Below are 19,227 nucleotides of genomic sequence, written 5' to 3'. Positions count from 1 at the left end.
TGGCCTCACCCTGCTCTCACCTGCTAATGACTTCTGTCACCAGGCACATCTTTCCTCCGCGAAGCAGCAGCCGAAATGATTCTTTTATTGCCACCTCTATCAGCAGCTCCGTTCTTGATCGCTTTTGATTCAGCTTATCTTCTTTGCAGGGCTGGGATTTTTCTCTTTGATTAAAAATCACTGCTGGCAGCTTCTTCCTTTCCCCGCTACATTCCTGCTCAGTTTTCCGAACTTTTTCCTGATCCACGATAAGCAGGAAGGTGTTACCTTAAAAATCCTCTTCTGAACTTTGAATCTTACGCGTTAACATTTTACCTGTGCCTGTACAGATGAAACAACGCACCTTTCATTTCCCAATTGAGTGGGTTTTGCCCTGTTGCTATAAATAGATACACTTTTTCCCCTCTAAATAGGAGTTGTCCTACTCAGGATTTTGCAACATCATTTCTCCTTATGGACCACTCCACGGCACTCTGCTTGAAGGAGATGATAGAGAAACCCATGTCCGGCTCTGTCATCTGGCCACCTGCCCAGCCTGTTGCCAAAGTGGGGTCCAACACCCCCATTTTTTTGGGGGGCTGGAGACTCACGGCAGTGGGAAAGGGAAGGATAAAAGGGAAGAGAAGGGCAAAACAGTTTTGTCTGATAAAAACCTTTCTGGTCTTCCATAAAGAGAAGGGCAGGGTAAAAAGTTTTGGTCTTTTCGACACGAGTCCGATGAGAAGAGCGAGGATTTTATTACAGCAGTGCTTTTCGGCTGTTTGCTGGTTTTCATCTCGATGTATTTTCCAGTGGTGATGAGAGTAAAAAAGTTTCACATCTGTAGGTTACTTACTTGGACAGCAAAATGTCTTTCTTAATCACCATCCCTGGACTTGCCAGCCCCAAGAACCTGCAGAGCACAGGCTGGAAATCACCGCTCTAAAGTTTTGCAGTCACAAACAGCTTCAGTTATAAAAATTACCCATCCTGTCTGGTCGATGGCCTGGCTTAGAGCTTGAATGAACTCCTGTTGTGACGGCACGGAAATCTCTCTCATCAGCTTCTTTTCTGAAATGAAAATGTTGAGACACGTTCTCCTTCTGCAGAGGAGGGAAGGGAGTTAAGTTGTGCACATCCCTGCTAAGGAAAGGGAGAAGTGTTGATTCATGCTTCCGAGTCATCCATTTCAAAACTACATGGGCTTCAAGATGTGAAGCGTGACTGTGAAGGCACCATGGGAGTAGCCCCAGCAAAGTAAATAATGGTTTACTTTGTAAGTAAGGACAACTACCTGTAGGGTTTCCAAGGGCAGGACCAAGAGGATGTGTCTCTGCTGGGGTACGTATGGGGAGCCAGCCGCTCATGAAGGTGTGCATGGGGTAATCTCTTGTGCAGCTGATCTGGCACGAGCCAGTTTGTACGCTGCTATTCAGAAAAACATCCAAAAAGTAAAGCAAAAGTATTTACTCTGCTGAAAACACACCTGTACAGCCCCAGCAGTGCAAAACTAACCCCACTCATAGAGAAGGAGCTGTGGGGAAATGCAACTGACTTCCACAAATCATTTCTTTTTTTAGATCCTTTTCTTTTGTGTTGCCCAACAAAAACAAAAAATTGAGAAGCCAAATTAATCTTTGCCATATTTCCACTGAGGAGCACAGAGCTTTGCCAAAGATACTTGCTGGGGCGGGGGGGGAAGCTCCTCTGCTAACAGAGCATGAAGTTTGCATTTTCAAACACGAAGAGCCAGGTGATGTGAAAGTTGGTGACAGTGAAATTTAAATTCGCACTGTCTCCTTTTGAAGGCAGTCGCCAACATTTGTGATAGTTCAGTGTGAGTGGGATCAAGCCCCAGACCCACATTTTATCGTATTCCGTGTGTTAAAGTCATTCCCTGAGTTGCTTCTGTAAACGCCAGCAGAAAGCCTGGCAGAGAGTCCTTGGCTGAGAAGTCAAGGGTCTAGGAACAGGAAAGGATTGCCACGGTGGAAACTACACAAACCTCTTTTACATGGGGTGCTCATGGACAGCAAAAGCTGCTCTAGTTTCTGATGGTAAGTCCTGCTGGCTTTTGAGGAGGGTGAAGCTTCCCTTCCTACTGGAAACACTCAAAAAATAGGATGTTATTCCACTTCCCCAAGCGAAATCTGTCACTGGTTATCGCAGTGGATCCGATGAGGTGTCTGGGCACAGAAGAGCTGCGAGAGCTTTTGAATGCCTCCATATTTTGTCGTAATATTTAAATGTGACACCACCTTGCAGACTTCTTGCACTTGGGAATTACAAATAAATAGCCATAAACTCCCTGCCGTAGGGACTGGCCCACATCTGTGACTCCTGAACCACTTTTGCCTCACTTCTGAGTAGCTCAGATACACCTCTCACAACAACATCACGTCATGTAGTTGGTGACAGGGCTGTCCAGCACCAGGACGGCTGGTTCATCCAGATCCCCAGCCCTGGGGGGGAAGCCGAGGGTGGCTTTGCCCAGTCACCCCGTACCGCAGCTGTGCGCCCGGGCATCGGGCTGCAGCGGGGTACCCAGGTCACTGGTGAGCTGCTGTCACCTCCTGTCTGCCCTCCTGGGGTCAGTGGGGTACACAGCGTGTGCTCTGGGGGACTTCTCCATACGCAGATTTCTGTCAGCTGCTTGTAGACTTTGGGATGTTGGCCACCTGTGCTCGACAGCCTCCCGAAAATTATTATGGAACGGGTACTGGTGTGGATTAAGTATGCTGTGACAGGCTTACAGCATCAAAGCCCTCAGTCTGGATAGGGAAATACTCAGCCAAGCCACCTTTACGAGGCATTATATAATGAATTTTGAATTTTCATTACAGCTAGAACACCCAAATCAGGGTAACATGCTTTTTTATTTTAAAACAAGTTTTAAGTGAATAAGCTGTGGATTATCTCCTTTATCTTCTTGGAATTCAGCCATGCTGCTGCATGTATTTTTAAAAATCTTTCAAGAAATGCTTCCCCACAAGGCTATACCTACCACCCCAGTGCTGGCACTCGACAGTTATACGGAGGTGATACCTACAGCATGTGCTTTTGTTTGTGCCACGTATTCAAATACAAACTCATGGCTAAATTCTGATGTCCTTTTTGAGGGGAAGACTGGGGAAAACATCTGCCTCTTGATGGAAGCCATCTGGTGTAACCAGACATGAAGTCAAGCATTTTAACGCAGTGTGTTCCTTAGAATCATATTTACTTCAGAGAATTACAGATCCTTCCCCTAATGTTCTCATCACACACCATCACAGGGATTTTCCCTCGCACCGAAGCTGGGATTGATAGGTATACTTATTTTGTAAAGCTTTGTCTCAGTGCAATCGAAGCAACCAGGAAAAGCAACAATAATTATGTAGATTTTGGCTGTTATTCTCCCAGCTGAGCTTTTCATCTGCACAATTACAGGTGCAGAGAAAAATCACAAAATAGTTTCCGTGGAAGGAGGGGCAGCAGAGGCTTTTGGAGACGAGCAGCACTGTAGAAGCTGCAACACACCCTCGGTTTATTCCAGAGGTAAGAGTTCATGTATCAGGGTCGGCAAGGCGAGGTGAGCGCTTCTTACTTCATCCCTTACCTGTAACGTCACCACTATTAGCCCTGTGTGGCCACGCACTGTCAAGACTTCAGTTTGACCCCCTTTGAGGGGAGCGGGAAGCATGGCCATGGCACCCTTGGATGGGAGGGGGAAGCATAGCTACAGCCCCCTTGGATGGGAGCGGGAAGCATGGCCACAGCCCCCTTGGATGGGAGCAGGAAGCACGGCCACGGCCCCCTTGGATGGGAGCGGGAAGCATGGCCACAGCCCCCGTTGCTGGGAGCGGGAACCATGGCCACAGCCCCCGTTGCTGGGAGTGGGAAGCATGGCCATGGCCCCTGTTGATGGGAGCAGGAAGCATGGCCACGGCCCCCGTTGATGGGAGAAGGAAGCACGGCCACAGCCCCCGTTGCTGGGAGCGGGAAGCATGGCCACGGCCCCTTGGATAGGAGCGGGAAGCATGGCCACGGCCCCCTTGGATGGCGAGCGCGGATCTCCCCGATCCGAGGGCGGAGCGGAGCCGCGCAGCTGCCGGGATCCGCTCGGCGATGGCAGCGCCGATTCCCCCCCACCCCGCCCCGCGCCGCCGCCTTTCCCGCCCCGCGAACTACAGCTCCCGCCATGCCCCGCGCCTCCCGCCACGCGGGCGGGCGGCGGCGGCTCCCGCGCGGGCGCGCTGGCGCGCGGCGGCTCCGCCTCCTCCGCCGTTCCCCGCGGCGCGAGCCGGGTGCGCGGCGCCTTTAAGGCCGACCGGACGCGCGGCGGCGGCGCGTGCGCAGAGCGGCCGTGACCTCGCTGCCCGTCGTCGCTGCCGGTGCCTTTCGCCCCCTCCCCCCCTTCCCCCCCCCCCCCTTCCCCTCCCCCCCACCGGCGGCACCGCTCCGGTCCCGCGTCCGGGCGGCGGCGCGGGCGTTGCCATAGCGACCCGTCCCCCCCCTCCGCCGATGGAGGCACCGGCGGAGAGGGGCGGCGGCGGCGGGCGCGGCGCTGAGGGCCCGCCGGGGGCGATCACGGAGATCCGGGCGCCGGGCCCGCGGGCGCTGCGGCTGCTGGAGTGGAAGGTGTCGGTGGGGGCGGCGGTGCAGATCGGCTCGGTGCTGGCGCTGTGCGCCCCGGCGCCGCCCGCCCCGCGCCCCGCCGTCCCGCCGCCGCCGCTGCCCCCCCCGGCAGCCGGCAGCCGCCCGCAGCGGGCCGGCGCCGAGCGCAAGCTGAAGGCGGAGCGGCCCGGCGTGGTGCGGGAGCTGTGTGCGCGGCCCGGACAGGTCATCGCGCCCGGGTGAGTGCGGGGCCGGCGGCGGGCGGGCGGGCGGGCGGGCAGCGCTGCCCCGGGACGCGCGGGGCGCGGCGCGGCCACCGTTCCCCATCCCAGGTCGGGACGGACCTCGGGGATCATCTTCCAACCCCCCTGCCACGGGCGGGGACACCCTCCCCTGGAAACCGCGCTCACTTACTCGGAAATACTTTTTTTAATTTTTTTTAATTTTTTTTTTTGGTTTAGTAGTTCGCTGTTGGGTTGGCGCAAAACTCGGGCAGCGAAGGGATCGCTTCCCGCTCGCTAGGAGCGATTTTAACGGGAATCAGCGCTGCGGCGGGACACCTGGATGTTACCGCGTACCATACGCGTAATATTGGCAGCTTTTAATACTTTTTGGTGCTTTAATGCATAAAGCTTCACAAACGCAAACGAGAGGGCGCAATTCGAACTTTCAGAAGAGCAACGAAAACAAGAGGGTTTTTCCTGGTTTAACTTAGTTTAAATGGCTTTGGCGTGGGAAGACTGGATGTCCGTCAGCTTTTAGGTTCTTAAATGGCTCATAGTTACATGAGGCCTCTCAAATTTCTGGGTGAAATTGGGCGAGCAGCTTGCTACCCTGTACTTCAAGCAGACTTTTTTTTTTTCTCAACAGGAAACCATTGGAGCACTCCACTTCCTCTCTTTTATGACAGCAAGTTGTTGTCTTTTATTGCAGTTCTCTTGATTTTATTTTTTTTTGGGTGGGTGCAGCCAGGCCTAAACTTTCTTGATTGGAAATCACCAGGATATGCAAAACATCTGTGGGTGAAGGTGTTCTCTGAGGCTCAGGGAAAAAAAAAACCTATCCAATTCTTTTCTTATTGGTCAGTAAAAAACAGAAGCCATACAAGCTGTGTTTTTCTTGCTACAGAAAGCATTATTCTTTCTGAAATAAGACTGTGGCTTTCCTTTCGTGCCATGTCAGTGTTCTGCTGTTGCATCTGGTGCAACATGGACCATCTTTTAATATCTGATTTACATCAAAGGTGCTGGGCCAGACTAAAAACATCTTAAAAATACAGACTAAAATTTTAAAACACTGTCTACATGAAGAAATTCATCTTGATAGTGCCGAGTGGAAAGGGAGATAACTTTATCATGTCTTTTCATTATGTTAGTTATGCACTTGGGGGGAAAAACAATACAAAAAACCAAGACTTAAATGGTAAATGTAAGCGACTTAAAACGTGCTGGGTCTGATGTAGCAGTATTTTAGGTTTAGCTTTGCTCAAAGTAAACTTTAGAACTCGAATGCAGCAGTTTTTATACATCACTTTTACTGGGTTTGTTTAGTCTTGATTATAATTAGCAAGTCTTTGCTTTGAGACAATTAGATACTCTTCTTTATTACTGTTGTTCTTGGCTTCTAAAACATTATTATCTTGTACCACTAAAAGCTGGTTCTTGATATTGGTCATTGCTAGACGTCGCGCTCCTGGAATTCTGACTTTTCAGTGTGCGTTCTCTGTTGCGTGCCCTGATGGTATTTACTGGGTGAACGTGAAAGAAAAGCTCAAGAGAAGAGGTGGAAGCAGCATGAAGTAAGGGTGGTAGAGCTGGTCAGGAGGTGGAGGCATTTCTTCAGCCACTTAAAAGTTTCTTGTTTTTTTTTTTTGGTGAGCATTTAATCTCTTGCCTTTCGCTTCCCATTCTGTGGAATGGAAATAATAATATTTCCCTACCTATCAGCAATACTTAAATATATATTAAGATTATGCAGTGTTAAAGTACAGGTGTGATTAAGGTAGGTAACATCGCTGAAATTTATTTGTCATCTCCAGAAGATGCGCTTTTTTCAAACTGTCCAGGGTTTGGTGGTAGGTGGCATTTGCTGCCTTCAAAAAAAGGGGGTTTGGTCAGTTTAGCCCTGAAATCTCTATAAACCAAAGATGTGCAAATATTTGTCAGGCACTTAAACACTGTAGAAATACTGTTTCTATTCCAAATATTTTTTGTTTTCCTTAGAATGTAAGAACATAAGTTGATTAAACCTTTTTATTTGAGGATAAACAATGTGACGGGCCAAGTTTTTTCTACGTCAATTTGGTCATTGTTATTTCTGAAAATAATCACAGCTTTTAGCACAAGTCTCTCTGCCTTAAGAAGATGCATTTCTAACTTGTTTGGTTATTTTTCTTTTCTATCAGGCATGAGGTGAAATCTTTTGGTATGTGAAAGTAATTTTCTGTGTATATAGCACTTAATTTTCTTGTGGTTTGATTCACCACTTTTTGGCATTGATGGTGGTGTAAACAGTCTACAGAGGAGAGGATGGTATGGGGTGGGGGTGGCAGCCCCAGGCGGGCAGGAGGTGGCTTTTGCTCGAGCTAGGAGAGGTAAGCTTGCATCAAACGTCAGCCTAGGACTTGGGAGAGGAAGGAGTTTGACCTGTTAGGACTGTAAATAGCAGGGATGACAGCAAGCAGTTAATGAAAATCCTTTGGTGGTAATGAAGCATAATTTCGATGAGTAGCAGGAGCAACAAGTAAAACGTCAAAAATTGCTGCGCTGCTCTCCGTGTTATTAATGCCAGTTACCCATCGAGGTTAATGATTCTGAAGCTGTTACAGGTATGTCAGGATTCTGGGTTGGGTCAGTGTTTTGTTTTATGGGACTGTTGACGTAAGCGTTTCCGATTCATAGAATGGCATAGGCTGGAAGGGACCTCAGAGATCATCTAATCCAGCCTCCCTGTCATGGGCAGGGACGCCTCTCAACTAGACCAGGCTACTCAAGGCTCCATCCAACCTGGCCTTGAACACCCCCAGGGAGGGGGCCATCCACAACTTCTCTGGGCAATTTATTCCAAAGTCTCACCACCCTCGTACTGAAGAATTTCTTCCTAAGATCTAATCTAAATCTGTTCTCCTTCAACTTAAACCCATTTCCCCTTGTCCTGTCAGTGGACACTCTTGTAGAAAGTCCCCTCCCAGCCTTCCTGTAGGTTCCCTTCAGGAATTGGAAGGCAGCTCTTAGGTCCCCCCGAAGTCTTCTCTTTTCAAGGGTGAACAATCCCAGCTCCCGCAACCTGTCCTCGTAGCAGAGGTGCTCCAGCCCCTGGATCATCTTTGTGGCCCTCCTCTGAACATGCTCCAACAGATCTATGTCTCTCTTATGGTGGGGACACCAGAACTGGACGCGGTATTCGAGGTGGGGTCTCACAAGAGCAGTCCCCTCTCAAGCCCTACTGATGGGATGGACTGTTGAAGGTCTAGTGTTTGGTTCACGTTAGTAGAGTCTTCCAAAATATTTATTACCTATATGTTTAAACTGAGTGTCTTTGTGTCTAGGTAAAACTTGCCTTCTTCTACAGAACATAAAGCAGATGAGTTTTAATAAAAATCTTGTTTAAGCCTATCTGGATTCCAGTGATGCAGAACATGTGTTTTCTTTTTTTGGAGAAGACAGCAGGAAAGAGGTGGGAATTTGTTCTCTAAAACCGTAGATTTTCATATGCTGTTAGTTGGCATTTTTTTATGTCAAAAACTTGATATATATATATATTTTAAAATGTTTGTCTTCCTTTAGCTATCTAATGTCACAAAGCCCCAGGGCTTAGTGTACCACCCACAATGAGGAGGACACTTAACCCTGGACCCCAGTACCTTTCATCTTGCAGTCTTCAAGGGGAATAAAATGCTGATGAATTCCAGTTTGTTTACACAAAACTACAGGAAAACAACTTGCTGTTTCATGTAGACACAAATGTTTTCATGATATGTCAAGTATTTAATGAACTCATTAGAATCTACAAAAAACCCTCATTGCCAAACACTGAGGATTGGTGAATAACACTTAACAGTCCCAGCTTACTGCATCTCCCACCTGATTCCTTTTTCCCCTTGGATTCATTCCATTATTCTTTTTATAGTAATAATGTAATTATTATGTCAGTAATTCTTTCTGACCTCTTCCCCGTGTATCTTTTCATTTCCTCCTTCCTCCATCCCATCATACACTCTGATAGTAAGGCATCCTGCTTTTTAATGCCTCTGTCTTGTGTTTGGCTGAATTTGATATTGAAAAAGATCCAAGTTCAAAATAAGAGGTTTCCATCCCTTGTTGCCTTCTTTCTTCTCTTCCTAGTTCTCTGGCACCTATCAAGCTGGGAGCTCACGCTCATCTGTTTTCACAAAACTTGTAGGAACTTCCTTATCGAAGAGAATCGAGCTGCTCAGTCGGGTTTGGTTGGAAACAGGTGTCGGGCTCAGCAGTGAGCAGTGGTGTGGTTGTAGCAGCCTTGTGTCTGCGGTTCTTCCTGGGGTGGCTTCCTTAGGTCGTGGTTTCCTGATGGCTTCCAGCTGGTACCGGAGTTGACTGGAAGGGATGCTCACGCTTCAGGGTGCTTCCAGCTAGCTTTGAGTTGGGGGTTGGAGATCACGTGGTGAAACATGGCTTGGGCTCTTTTTCTCGCTTTCCATCCTTCCCACCCAACCTCCTGTGAAACGATCCATACTGCTCAATTCCTTCATTTTGCTCAGTTGCTGCAACAGGAGTGTAGTGTGGGGAAAGGGAGAGTGATTTATCCTTCCAGCAGTAGTCTGTCCTTAGGTCAGATCAAAGCAACTGTGTAAATGCCAGTAGAGTCACGAGGGTGATAAAGGAAGAAATTTTTCACTCTGAAGGTGGTGAGGCGCTGGAACAGGTTGCCCAGAGAAGCTGTGGCTGCCCCATCCCTGGAAGTGTTCAAGGCCAGGTTGGATGGGGCTTTGGGCAACCTGGTGTAGTGGAGGGTGTCCCTGCCCATGGCAGGGGGGTTGGAACGAGATGATCTTCGAGGTCCCTTCCAACCCTAACCATTCTGTGATTCTATAAATGACATATTGACACTGGGAAATAACACTATTGAGGCTGTGTATGTCCCATATGGCATTTCGTATGATAGTCTTTAGTAGCACGTTACTTTTCTCCTTAAAGGTTTCTCCCAAACCAGAGGATTTTCTTCTGAGTTTTTACTCCCAGTTGCTTGTCTTGCTGGAGCTCAAAGACTTTGCCGTCGTACGGGAGCATATGCAGAATCCGATGGGCCAGCAGACAGCGAGGTAGCTCATGGGACCGCTGTCTGCATCCCGTTGTAGAACTACAAGCTGGTGTTAGCTCTTCAAAAAGAGTGTGTTTGTAGATGTCTGTGCTGGAAATCGATTTGGCTTTTACCCACATCATAGTGGATTATTATTTATTTGCTGTCTAGTATTTCGTCTCTGAAACTGCTGCGTGCTTTTCCTTAATTGTACAGCACACAGTCTTCTGAAGAGAAAATGTATGGACAAAAAGTCTGACTGGAGGACTGGAATGATCCTTTTAATTTTTGGGCTGCACTAGCCCTTTGAACTGGAAGGGATTGGAAAAGTTTGAGGAAGGAAGAGAGAGACAAGACTTCCGCTTTGAATTGTCTTAAAAGTTTCTATCTTAACCCAAGAGGTTTTTTCCTTTGAGAAATCCTAACAGTACAACTTGTGTGCCTGCCTGCACCTTTCTGATTTGATATGGCACGTTTGGGGTTAACTTAAGGGCTCACCCTAGCAGAGATCCCAGCCTTCTGGATTTTCAAAGTTGGTCTCACCCAGCGGAAGACTCCCCTTAGATAATTTGATAAGCCAACATTTGAACTTGCTAAATAAAAATGAATGAGGTGATGATATTGCAAATTCTTAAACATTACCAAAAGCATATAAAAAAATATTTCCAGTTGAGAGTTTCTAGCCTGAAGATTGAGTAGAGAGCTACCAGCCTTTCGTTGTGGGATCTCTTTGAGAATAATAGACAATACGTTGCAAATTGTCACTTATAAAATATTCTTACGAATATCAGTTTTGTGTAGTGAAAAAATGCCAGTTAAAGAAATAATAATACATAGCACCATTTGTGAGAGCACACTGTATCTTTTCTGATGTTTTCTGAAACACTGATCCTACTGAAAAAAGAAAGAAAGAAAAAACAAAACACGAAAAAAAACCCAACCACAAAACCCACACTCAATATAAAAAAATTGGTTTTGAAACAAAGAGCAAAGGTTTTGTGCTCTTTCCAGTGCAATGGGAAGGGAATTTTTTTTTAGTAATCTGATGGGACTGAAATTGCTTAGATTTAGGGTGACCAGGCTGATGCTGGATGATTTGCACAAGATATCGTTCAGCAGAACCATCTCGATCTAGAACAAATTTTTTACTTTGTGTGTTACTGTATAAAAGGTGGCAGTATACCATGTAGATTACTCCTTACAAACACATCGATTTTTAGAGTATGTCCTTTTTTAAGGAAAGGAGGAGATATTGCCAGGCCACTATTTCACTAATAATTAAAAAAAAAAAAAAAATGCCTTTCTCCAAGTGTTTTGAGAAAAAATGTGGAATAAGGCCATGATTTAGACATTTAGAATAGAATTTCTTACATTTTCCCATGTAAGTGTTTTCATTGGGTTTAACAGCATGTCCCAGAGGATAACGTGGACAAAGTAAAAGTTTGCCATAGGATGCAAAAAGGGAGAGGAGGGGAGGAAGATGTGAGGATTCTGCATCCTGCACGAAGCCTCTTCCCATTTTATTTGTCATTTGGATGTAACAGTGCCTTTACCTGAAGGAGAGGTGGGGAATTTGAGAAGGTGCACACCTGGAAAAGAACAAAGAGGGGTCAGAGGTGGGATCAGTCCAAGACTGTTGTCACCTGGGTTTGTGGCAGTTCAGCTGCGACTGCCGTTCTTCAGTAACTGATGGGGAAGTTCAAGTGTGGTTGAAGAAAACGGCAGGTTTTGGTCAAATATTGTTCTGTCAGTTAGAAGGATGTACAATTACCACTCTGCCACTTCCAGCTTTCGGGATAAATGCAAATTAGGTTGGCAGTACTCATCATACATATGTATTTATGATTTGGGTGACTTAGATTTTTGATGCTGCTGCCAGGTGGGTGTTACTGAGCCAATGAACTTGACTCGAAGTGCATGTGCAAGAAAGCTACACTTGGAGCTTTAGAAAACGGATCCTGGGATAATCTGAGCTGTGTAAAAACATTTGCTTTGAAAGCTGCAAGTAGATTTTCTTAGGAGCTGCACCATGCCTCATTTTTCCCTTGCCAGCTTTTTTTGTGAATGAAGAGGTTTCTTTTTTTTTTACTTTAGACCCATATCACTTACTGCTTTTGCCTTGTGATTCTTACACAAGCATGTGCTGATGGCAGTGGCTTCGTGAAATGCTAAAACGGGGGAAAATCGTAAAAAACGAAACACCTTCTTTAGCGTATCGACGAAAACCCTGGGTATTCATATTAAAACCACAGGTACGGTTCGTTAAAAGTACAGGTACAGTTCACTGTTTTTAAATTTGGGCATGTTCTTAAAGCTACTGTGTCTTAAGTATTTCAGAACATATTTTCCTACCCTGCATAGTTCTTTCTTTTCCAAGATGTGTTATCTGGTAGAAGGAAACTGGCTGCAATATGTGTTGTTTCCAGCTGTAACCAGCAGTAATTAGGCTGTGATGCTCACATGTAGAATTTGCACAAACCTCTTTGAGATGCTGTCAGCGGTTTGAAGTCCTCCAGGGCTTTTCCAGTAACGTTTCTATAGCTGGTGTAAAGTTGGGATGTTAGGTGCAGCCAAGGAGTCAAAGGACACGTGTTTGCTTTGATTCTGCTGTTACTGCCTCAAGTGATGGTCATCTCTTCAGTCAGGAAAACGTAACCTGTGTGTGAACACCAAAGTGATTTTCCAGTCTTCCTGGCCCTGTGCTGTTAGATGCAGTTCCTCAACTCTCAACTGGAATTGTGCTGCGGGTGTTTGGGAAGTGCTGCGTGACCCCTGGCGCTGCAGTTGGAGAGAGGTGGCTGTAGGGTAGAAAGCTGGAGAGGGACTTTTTGCAAGGGTGTGTACTGATAGGACATGGGGCAATGGCTTTAAACTGGAAGATTGGAGATTTCCATTAGATCTAAGAAAGAAATGTTTTACACTGAGGGTGGTGAGGCACTGGCACAGGTTGCCCAGAGAAGCTGTGGCTGCCCCATCCCTGGAAGTGTTCACGGCCAGGTTGGATGAGGCTTTGGGCAACCTGGTGTAGTGGAGGGTGTCCCTGCCCATGGCAGGGGGGTTGGAACTAGATGATCTTTGAGGTCCCTTCCAATCCAAACCATTCTATGTTTCTATAACAAATGCAGATGCATAAACCAGTAATGTCAATGCTTGACAACTCGGGGGGGAGGGAGGAGATGGGGGTCAAACTGCAGAACCGTTTGCTGCTTCGGTGTATTACTGAGATGTTGACAGCCTGTTGTCTTCTGGTATTGTTAGCAGTAACACTGAAAGAAACAAGTTAGACATGAGATCTTAACTCCATACTTTTGAATTATTCTCCATGAACTTCATTGATTTGAAGATGCTTTATGTAGAAGTGTGGAGAACTGTATTTTTACTTTTACCATTTCTAAAAAAAGTAGTTTAGAATTCTCCCAAATAATAAGATTTTAGTTTAAAATGTTCTAAATAAAATAAAAAAACATTCTAAATCATCTTTGACTCTCAACTTTTCTATTCTAAAATGTTTCGGAGTTCACACACGTTTTAGCTCATAATTGTGAATAGTTTGTGCTTAACCAAAAAAAAAAAAAACCTCAATGCCCATGACTTCTCCATTAGCTTTGGAGTGTTGAGATGATGCTTCGAATTGTGAACTAAGCTTTCTATGAGCTACCACTTGTGGCAGTTATTATATATTTGTTGTAATTACAGATGTGTCTTTACCCTGCTGTCCGCCTCGTGCTGGATAGAGTGTGGGTTTTGGGAGGTTGACTTGGTTGGGTGAGGCTTTTGAGTTTCACACGTATTTGAAATACAGCCTTTCCTTGCTTGGCCTTGAGTGTAAGTCAAGGCTTCTGAAGAGAAGTGATGAGACAAGTTTCTTGCAACATCTGGAAGGTGCTGTAGCCCTTGGGTTGCCTGTAGCTGCAAGGGCCATGTGTGCTCATCATTCTTGGTATTTTTAATCAGTTATCCAAGGACTCTGCTTCTTCACAGGTATTGATGAAGGATAAATAAATCCAATGATTAAATATCTAAGGATTTACTTACTCCTCCATGGTGATTTCACGGTGGTTAAGACTTTGAAGAATCCTTGCTATGAAACTGGAGTCCTATGTAAGAGGCTGTGGCTTTGTGTACATAGCTGGTATTAATCACTGGTCTGAGACATACTCGTTTGGTAGTTTACCCCTTGTCAATTTGTTGGTAACACCTTCTTGAGCATGCTGCGTAGCTGGGGGAGGTTTGGGAGTCTCGTTTTGCTGTATTAGTACTGCTTTACATCATCTAATGCTAATTGCCAGGGCACGTGGCATCAGATTGAGGACAGCAGCTCTAAGTGAGCACAGTCACAACTGAGCTTATGTGACTCTTGTGGTATTTGATGGATGTCTTTATTCCAGATTGATCTGAGGAAGCCCAGCAATCGCTTGGCTTTTGATAGATCCCAGTGAGATACAAGGGAGTGCAGGGCAGTAGCTTCGTCCTGCGAATTCGGTCTATTTTCCCGTTCCCATGTTTGGAAAATTGTGCTGTATTTTCTGTGCCTTGGTTCCGTGAAGCAGGCTTGAAGATAGTGAAGAAAACTTCACGTCTCCGTGGCATGGAGATGTTCAGTTTAGTCTTGAACAGGTAGATCCTCCTCCCAAGGCACTGGAGCAGCCGTTTGTGGAAGTGGCAAAGCAGGGTGTGGGCTTTCAGAGGAAGCACGAGGGTGGGGGAAAAAAAAAGAAAATAAGGCATTGTCTGGTGTTGGCAGCAAGCCGTGAGAGCAGCTGCCTCTGGAAGTGGGACCGAGCCGTAACGGAATGCCGTGGCTTACGCACGCTCAAGGTGGACTCGTTCTGGATAACTAAGATAACCTGCCTGGTACCATAAGGTGCTGCTCTTTGTAGTTTTCTTCAGTAAGGCTGTGTTATGGCCATCGTACTGGTGTGCTGCAGCTGGCCCACCTCCCTGGCTACACTAAGTGTTCTCCATGATAAGCTCGCTCAAGGAGTTCTTGCTCGTGTCCTCCTGCAGCTTCCGCGCTTGCTGCCATCGTTCTTTGCTGCTGGAAATGTTAGAGCATTCTGGAAGCCCAGTTTTAAAAAATAATAAAACCTTTAGGGAGTTGCTTTTTGTTTGTAGTGGGCTTGCTTCTGTGCTCCAGTGAACTGGTTGCTACAACTGAGGAGCAGGAGATTGTAGCATAGATGTGAGATGTTTGTATGCCGGCGTTCCCGCCGTGATTAACCTGCCGGGAACCACAGCCATGGTTGTGCTGGATGCACAGTTGGTACATTTGCAATCAGCACTAACGACCAGACTGCAGAATTAGCAAAGGCATTGACTTCCTCTCTTAATAAAAGCAAAATGCTCATATTGGATTTCATGAAAGCTTTCTTTTGTTTTTTTCCCTTTCCCATGCTGCTGATTGAAAGCAGATATTGTTAAAATACTCATTTTAGAAACAGGCAAAATCTGTGAGTGGGAGTGCTGGGAGAACAGCGATGGGTTTATGGTCATCTGCATCCTGAGGCCATTAGTAAATGTCTATCCCTATCCATGATCTTTGCAACACAAATAACATTTTGCTCTAATGGCACGCTTAGTGTCCGTGTTTCTTATTTACAAGCACATCTGGAAAGAACGTGAAGAAGATCATTGAGTGTGTTTCCTTATTTACTCGTTCGAGTTTCACTTAAATCCCAGGGTACTTTCCTACTTAAAAGAAGCCGTGGCAGTTTGCTGTCGTACTGCGGTGCTGTGGCTCTCAGAGTGAGTGTTGGAGTCATCTCTCTACAGCCACCCCCCAAAACCCACGTGCCTTTCACAGCCCAATGACTCTTCCCCAGTTCCTGGCTCACTTGCACAGTTGTGACAGTTAGTAAAACTGGGAAAGGCTTTTGCATCTTTTCGTAGCAGTTTTCCTTGGACTGTTATTGTTGAAGTAGCTGATGAGCTCTGCTTATCACCAAGTGGGTCATGGAGAAGTTTGAGGAGAAGAGGAAGATGCTGTTAACGCTGCGAGCGGTGGAGTGTATTGTGATTCTTTGGATTTGGAGGGGGGATTTGTTTTTCTCTCCAGAAATGGAGCAGGCAGTGGCTCTGCTCTTTAAGCAGATTTCCCTCACGACCCAGAGACGAGAACGTGCAGAAACCTGAACCCCTCTTTGGTATATGCAGCCAGTTAAAAATAGACATGTGCGCTTTGATTCAGCTTGCTCTTGTCTGATAATTGTCTTGCATCTTGGCTGTTACATTTTAAAAGTCCCATTAAAGGAGTGTTTCCTGTTCTGAAATTCAAAGAAGTCATTTTACTTGAGTTCTATGCTTGTTCTTCCACAGGATATTCCTTTTTAGTAATTAAAGCATATGTGCTAAATTTAAATGAGTAGAATATTTAAGTATGCTTAAGCCTTAGTAGAGTTCAAGTGTTCTTTCTGCAGCATTATGTGTGTTCCTTGTTTTTTCTCCCTGGGAGAACTCTGCTTAAGGTTCTGGCAGTTGTACTTTCAAGTTGACCAGCTCGGTTGTACGGTGCTCAGAAGTTTGCCAGTGCTCTGGAGTTCTTCCTCTGCCTTTTGAGTTAAACACCATCTCAGAGGACAGTGTGGCAGTGCTTGGCATCACGTGCTTTTTATCTCCAGCAAGCATCGTAAAATTAGGTGTTCTGGTGACATTTAAATGCGCAGGGGCAGAACCGAGTGATGTTGTTTGATGTGTGACGAGGTGGAGAGGTGCTGTTCAGGAACAATATTGATGGATAACTTGGAACTCTACTTTTCTTGTAAGAATCTCTCCTTTTGTTCAAATCAAGAGGACAAGATGATGTGTACCTGTAGCGGAGGGTTTCCCTGCCCATGGCAGGGGGGTTGGAACTAGATGATCTTTGAGGTCTCTTCCAACTCTAACCATTCATAGAATCATGGAATGGTTTGGGTTGGAAGGGACCTCAAAGATCATCTAGTTCCAACCCCCCTGCCACGGGCAGGGAAACCCTCCGCTACACCAGGTTGCCCAAAGCCTCATCCAACCTGGCCTTGAACACTTGCTCTTGCATGTCTGAATTTGAATCTTACCTCGGTCTCCTGGAGCGTGACCTTACCTGGGATGCAAAGTTATGCCTGAAGATATTTTGGCTTCTAAGCTGGCATCAAAAGACTTTTCTTCCAAACTATTGAAAATCAATTACACTGGGATAAAACCTCAGTCATTGTCAACTGTTACACACATCTGTAGTGCGTATCTTGGGGTTGGTTTTGGCCGTTCAGGTGGTGGTGTCATTTCAGGTTCATCCACTGAACACAGTTTAACGATGAACAATTCTGACGTGGTCCTTAGTGTGAGTTGGTGGCCTAAAAGGAAGGAACTTGGCAATGAATCAAGGTAAAAGACAGTCAGCGGTGGGAGCGGGGAGAAGAAAAGGCAGGTGAAGTAATGCAAACATGGGAGCATGAGAGGAGAACTAAATAATCAAACCCTGAATTGCCAGTAGTGAAGGGCCACAAAAATAGCTTGTCTCTTTTCTGCAGTTGTTGTACAAACCCAGAGTGACAGTTTTTTATTTGTGTTCTGTGAAATACATACGGTGTTTAAAAAAAGGTGATCCAAGATGCTTACACAGGAAGAGGAGGTGTAACTTCCAAGCAGACGATGACTGCCAGTGAGACAGGAATAGGTCTGCACTTTTGTGACTGGGAGTACTGGTAGTGTGATGGGTTGTGAAGACTTTTCTTTAAATAAATCTGACCTGGATCTAGTTTTTAACTCTTTAAGAGGAAAAAATCCGCAGCATGAGCATCAACTGCAGATGTGTTAGTAGTCATCAGTCTTCTGGTCATTGAGAAGTGATCTGGAGTGGTCTTCTAGCAGCCTTCCAGTACTTAAAGGGCTCCTAAAAGAAAGCTGGAGAGGGGCTTTGGACATGGATGTGTAGTGACAGGACAAGGGGCAATGGATTTAAACTGGAAGAGGGGAGATTTTCATTAGATCTAAGGAAGAAATTTTTCACTCAGAGGGTGGTGAGGCACTGGCGCAGGTTGCCCAGAGAAGCTGTGGCTGCCCCATCCCTGGAAGTGTTCAAGGCCAGGTTGGATGAGGCTTTGAGCAACCTGGTGTAGTGGAGGGTGTCCCTGCCCATGGCAGGGGGGTTGGAACGAGATGATCTTTGAGGTCCCTTCCAACCCAAACCATTCTATGAGTCTATGTAGTGAGTGACGCACTGGAAGTAAGCAGTTGCAGGTGTCACTTGGAAAGTGGATTTCCTTCTGGAATTTCCAAATGCTTAATAGTCAAATATATGACTGAGGGATTTGAGAAGTTTTTCTCCTGGTGCTGCCCGCTTATTGCAACGCAAATTTGAAGCCGAAGAGAAGGCGCTACAACCAACTTCTGAAAGAGCTTGGATTTTGGGGTTTTTCCAGTTGCTTGGCATTTTATTTTTCTAAGATATTAAAGATGCTGCAGCTCACGGTCACAGACTTGACGAAACTTGGTAGTAGCTGAACTATATCTATTTACTAGAGTTTTTTTTTTTTAAAAAAAAGCTTAGTCTGAAAGATCAGTTCCTTCAACTGTATTGAAGAAAATGGGACAAGTCTCTTGTAATGACTGTTCAAGTAATTGAGAGGAAATAAATGACAGTATTTTCAAGACCCTGAATTTTGAGAACTGAATTTGAACAAAGGAGTACTTTAGCTGGATCATTCAACTGGAAAGCCGACTTTGCCTTCTAAGCAGTTTGGAATAGGAAATGTCACACTTCTCTGCGTTTCAAGATCTAATTTCTGGTTTGTTTTAAAATCTGGCAATCCAAGGCTTAAAGATGAAAAATTAAAATGTTTTTGTGAGAAGACTGAAGCAATATATGTTTCTGCCATGACACAAGAAAATAATAAATGAAGATGAAATCAGCATGGAACCGAAGTTTACATATTTGATTTTCATGATAATGTAGCTCAGTAGCACATGAATGGGGAGTTGTATTTATTTCAACGTGAACTGGTTCTGGATAAATGATGCTTGTTTTGTTGAACACCGAACTTCTTTGCTAGACTGAGGTTAGAAACTCACATTAATATATGTTTTGGTGACTTTTGAAGGTGTGAAATTGAGTAATTTGAATGCTTAGTTGGTGTCTCTTTCCTCATGTTGGGGCAAAAGTATATATCTTAGGGGGCTGGCACTCAAATGGTAACCAGAAATTATTCTTTGAACTCTTTTAGTCTGCAGTCATTAATCTCAGTGTCTGAAATCGACCTGCAATTAATAAACTGGCTCCATCTTTTTCAGGGGTGTCTTGGTGAGACTGGAAGGATGCAGCCATCCTGTTGTTATGAAAGGCTTGTGTGCAGAATGTGGCCAGGACCTGACACAGTAAGTATTCTCAACTCTTTTTTCCAGCTT

General features: G+C 45.6%; 1 protein-coding gene across 1 annotated transcript in view; it reads left to right on the top strand.

Moving 5' to 3' along the window:
* The first annotated feature begins 4,482 nt into the window (after positions 1 to 4,482).
* CTDP1 (CTD phosphatase 1) overlaps positions 4,483 to 19,227 on the top strand; it is a 107,339-nt gene continuing 92,594 nt past the window's right edge. The window contains exons 1-2 of the mRNA XM_086614229.1: positions 4,483 to 4,814; positions 19,114 to 19,197. Of these exons, the coding sequence (XP_086470355.1) occupies positions 4,483 to 4,814; positions 19,114 to 19,197 (416 nt within the window). The remainder of the gene's footprint in view (positions 4,815 to 19,113; positions 19,198 to 19,227) is intronic.

The sequence above is a fragment of the Tauraco erythrolophus genome, chromosome 7 (assembly GCF_009769465.1).
Source record: "Tauraco erythrolophus isolate bTauEry1 chromosome 7, bTauEry1.pri, whole genome shotgun sequence".
Lineage (NCBI taxonomy): Eukaryota > Metazoa > Chordata > Aves > Musophagiformes > Musophagidae > Tauraco > Tauraco erythrolophus.
Note: the sequence above shows the minus strand (reverse complement) of the source record. Positions and strands in the feature narration are given on the sequence as shown.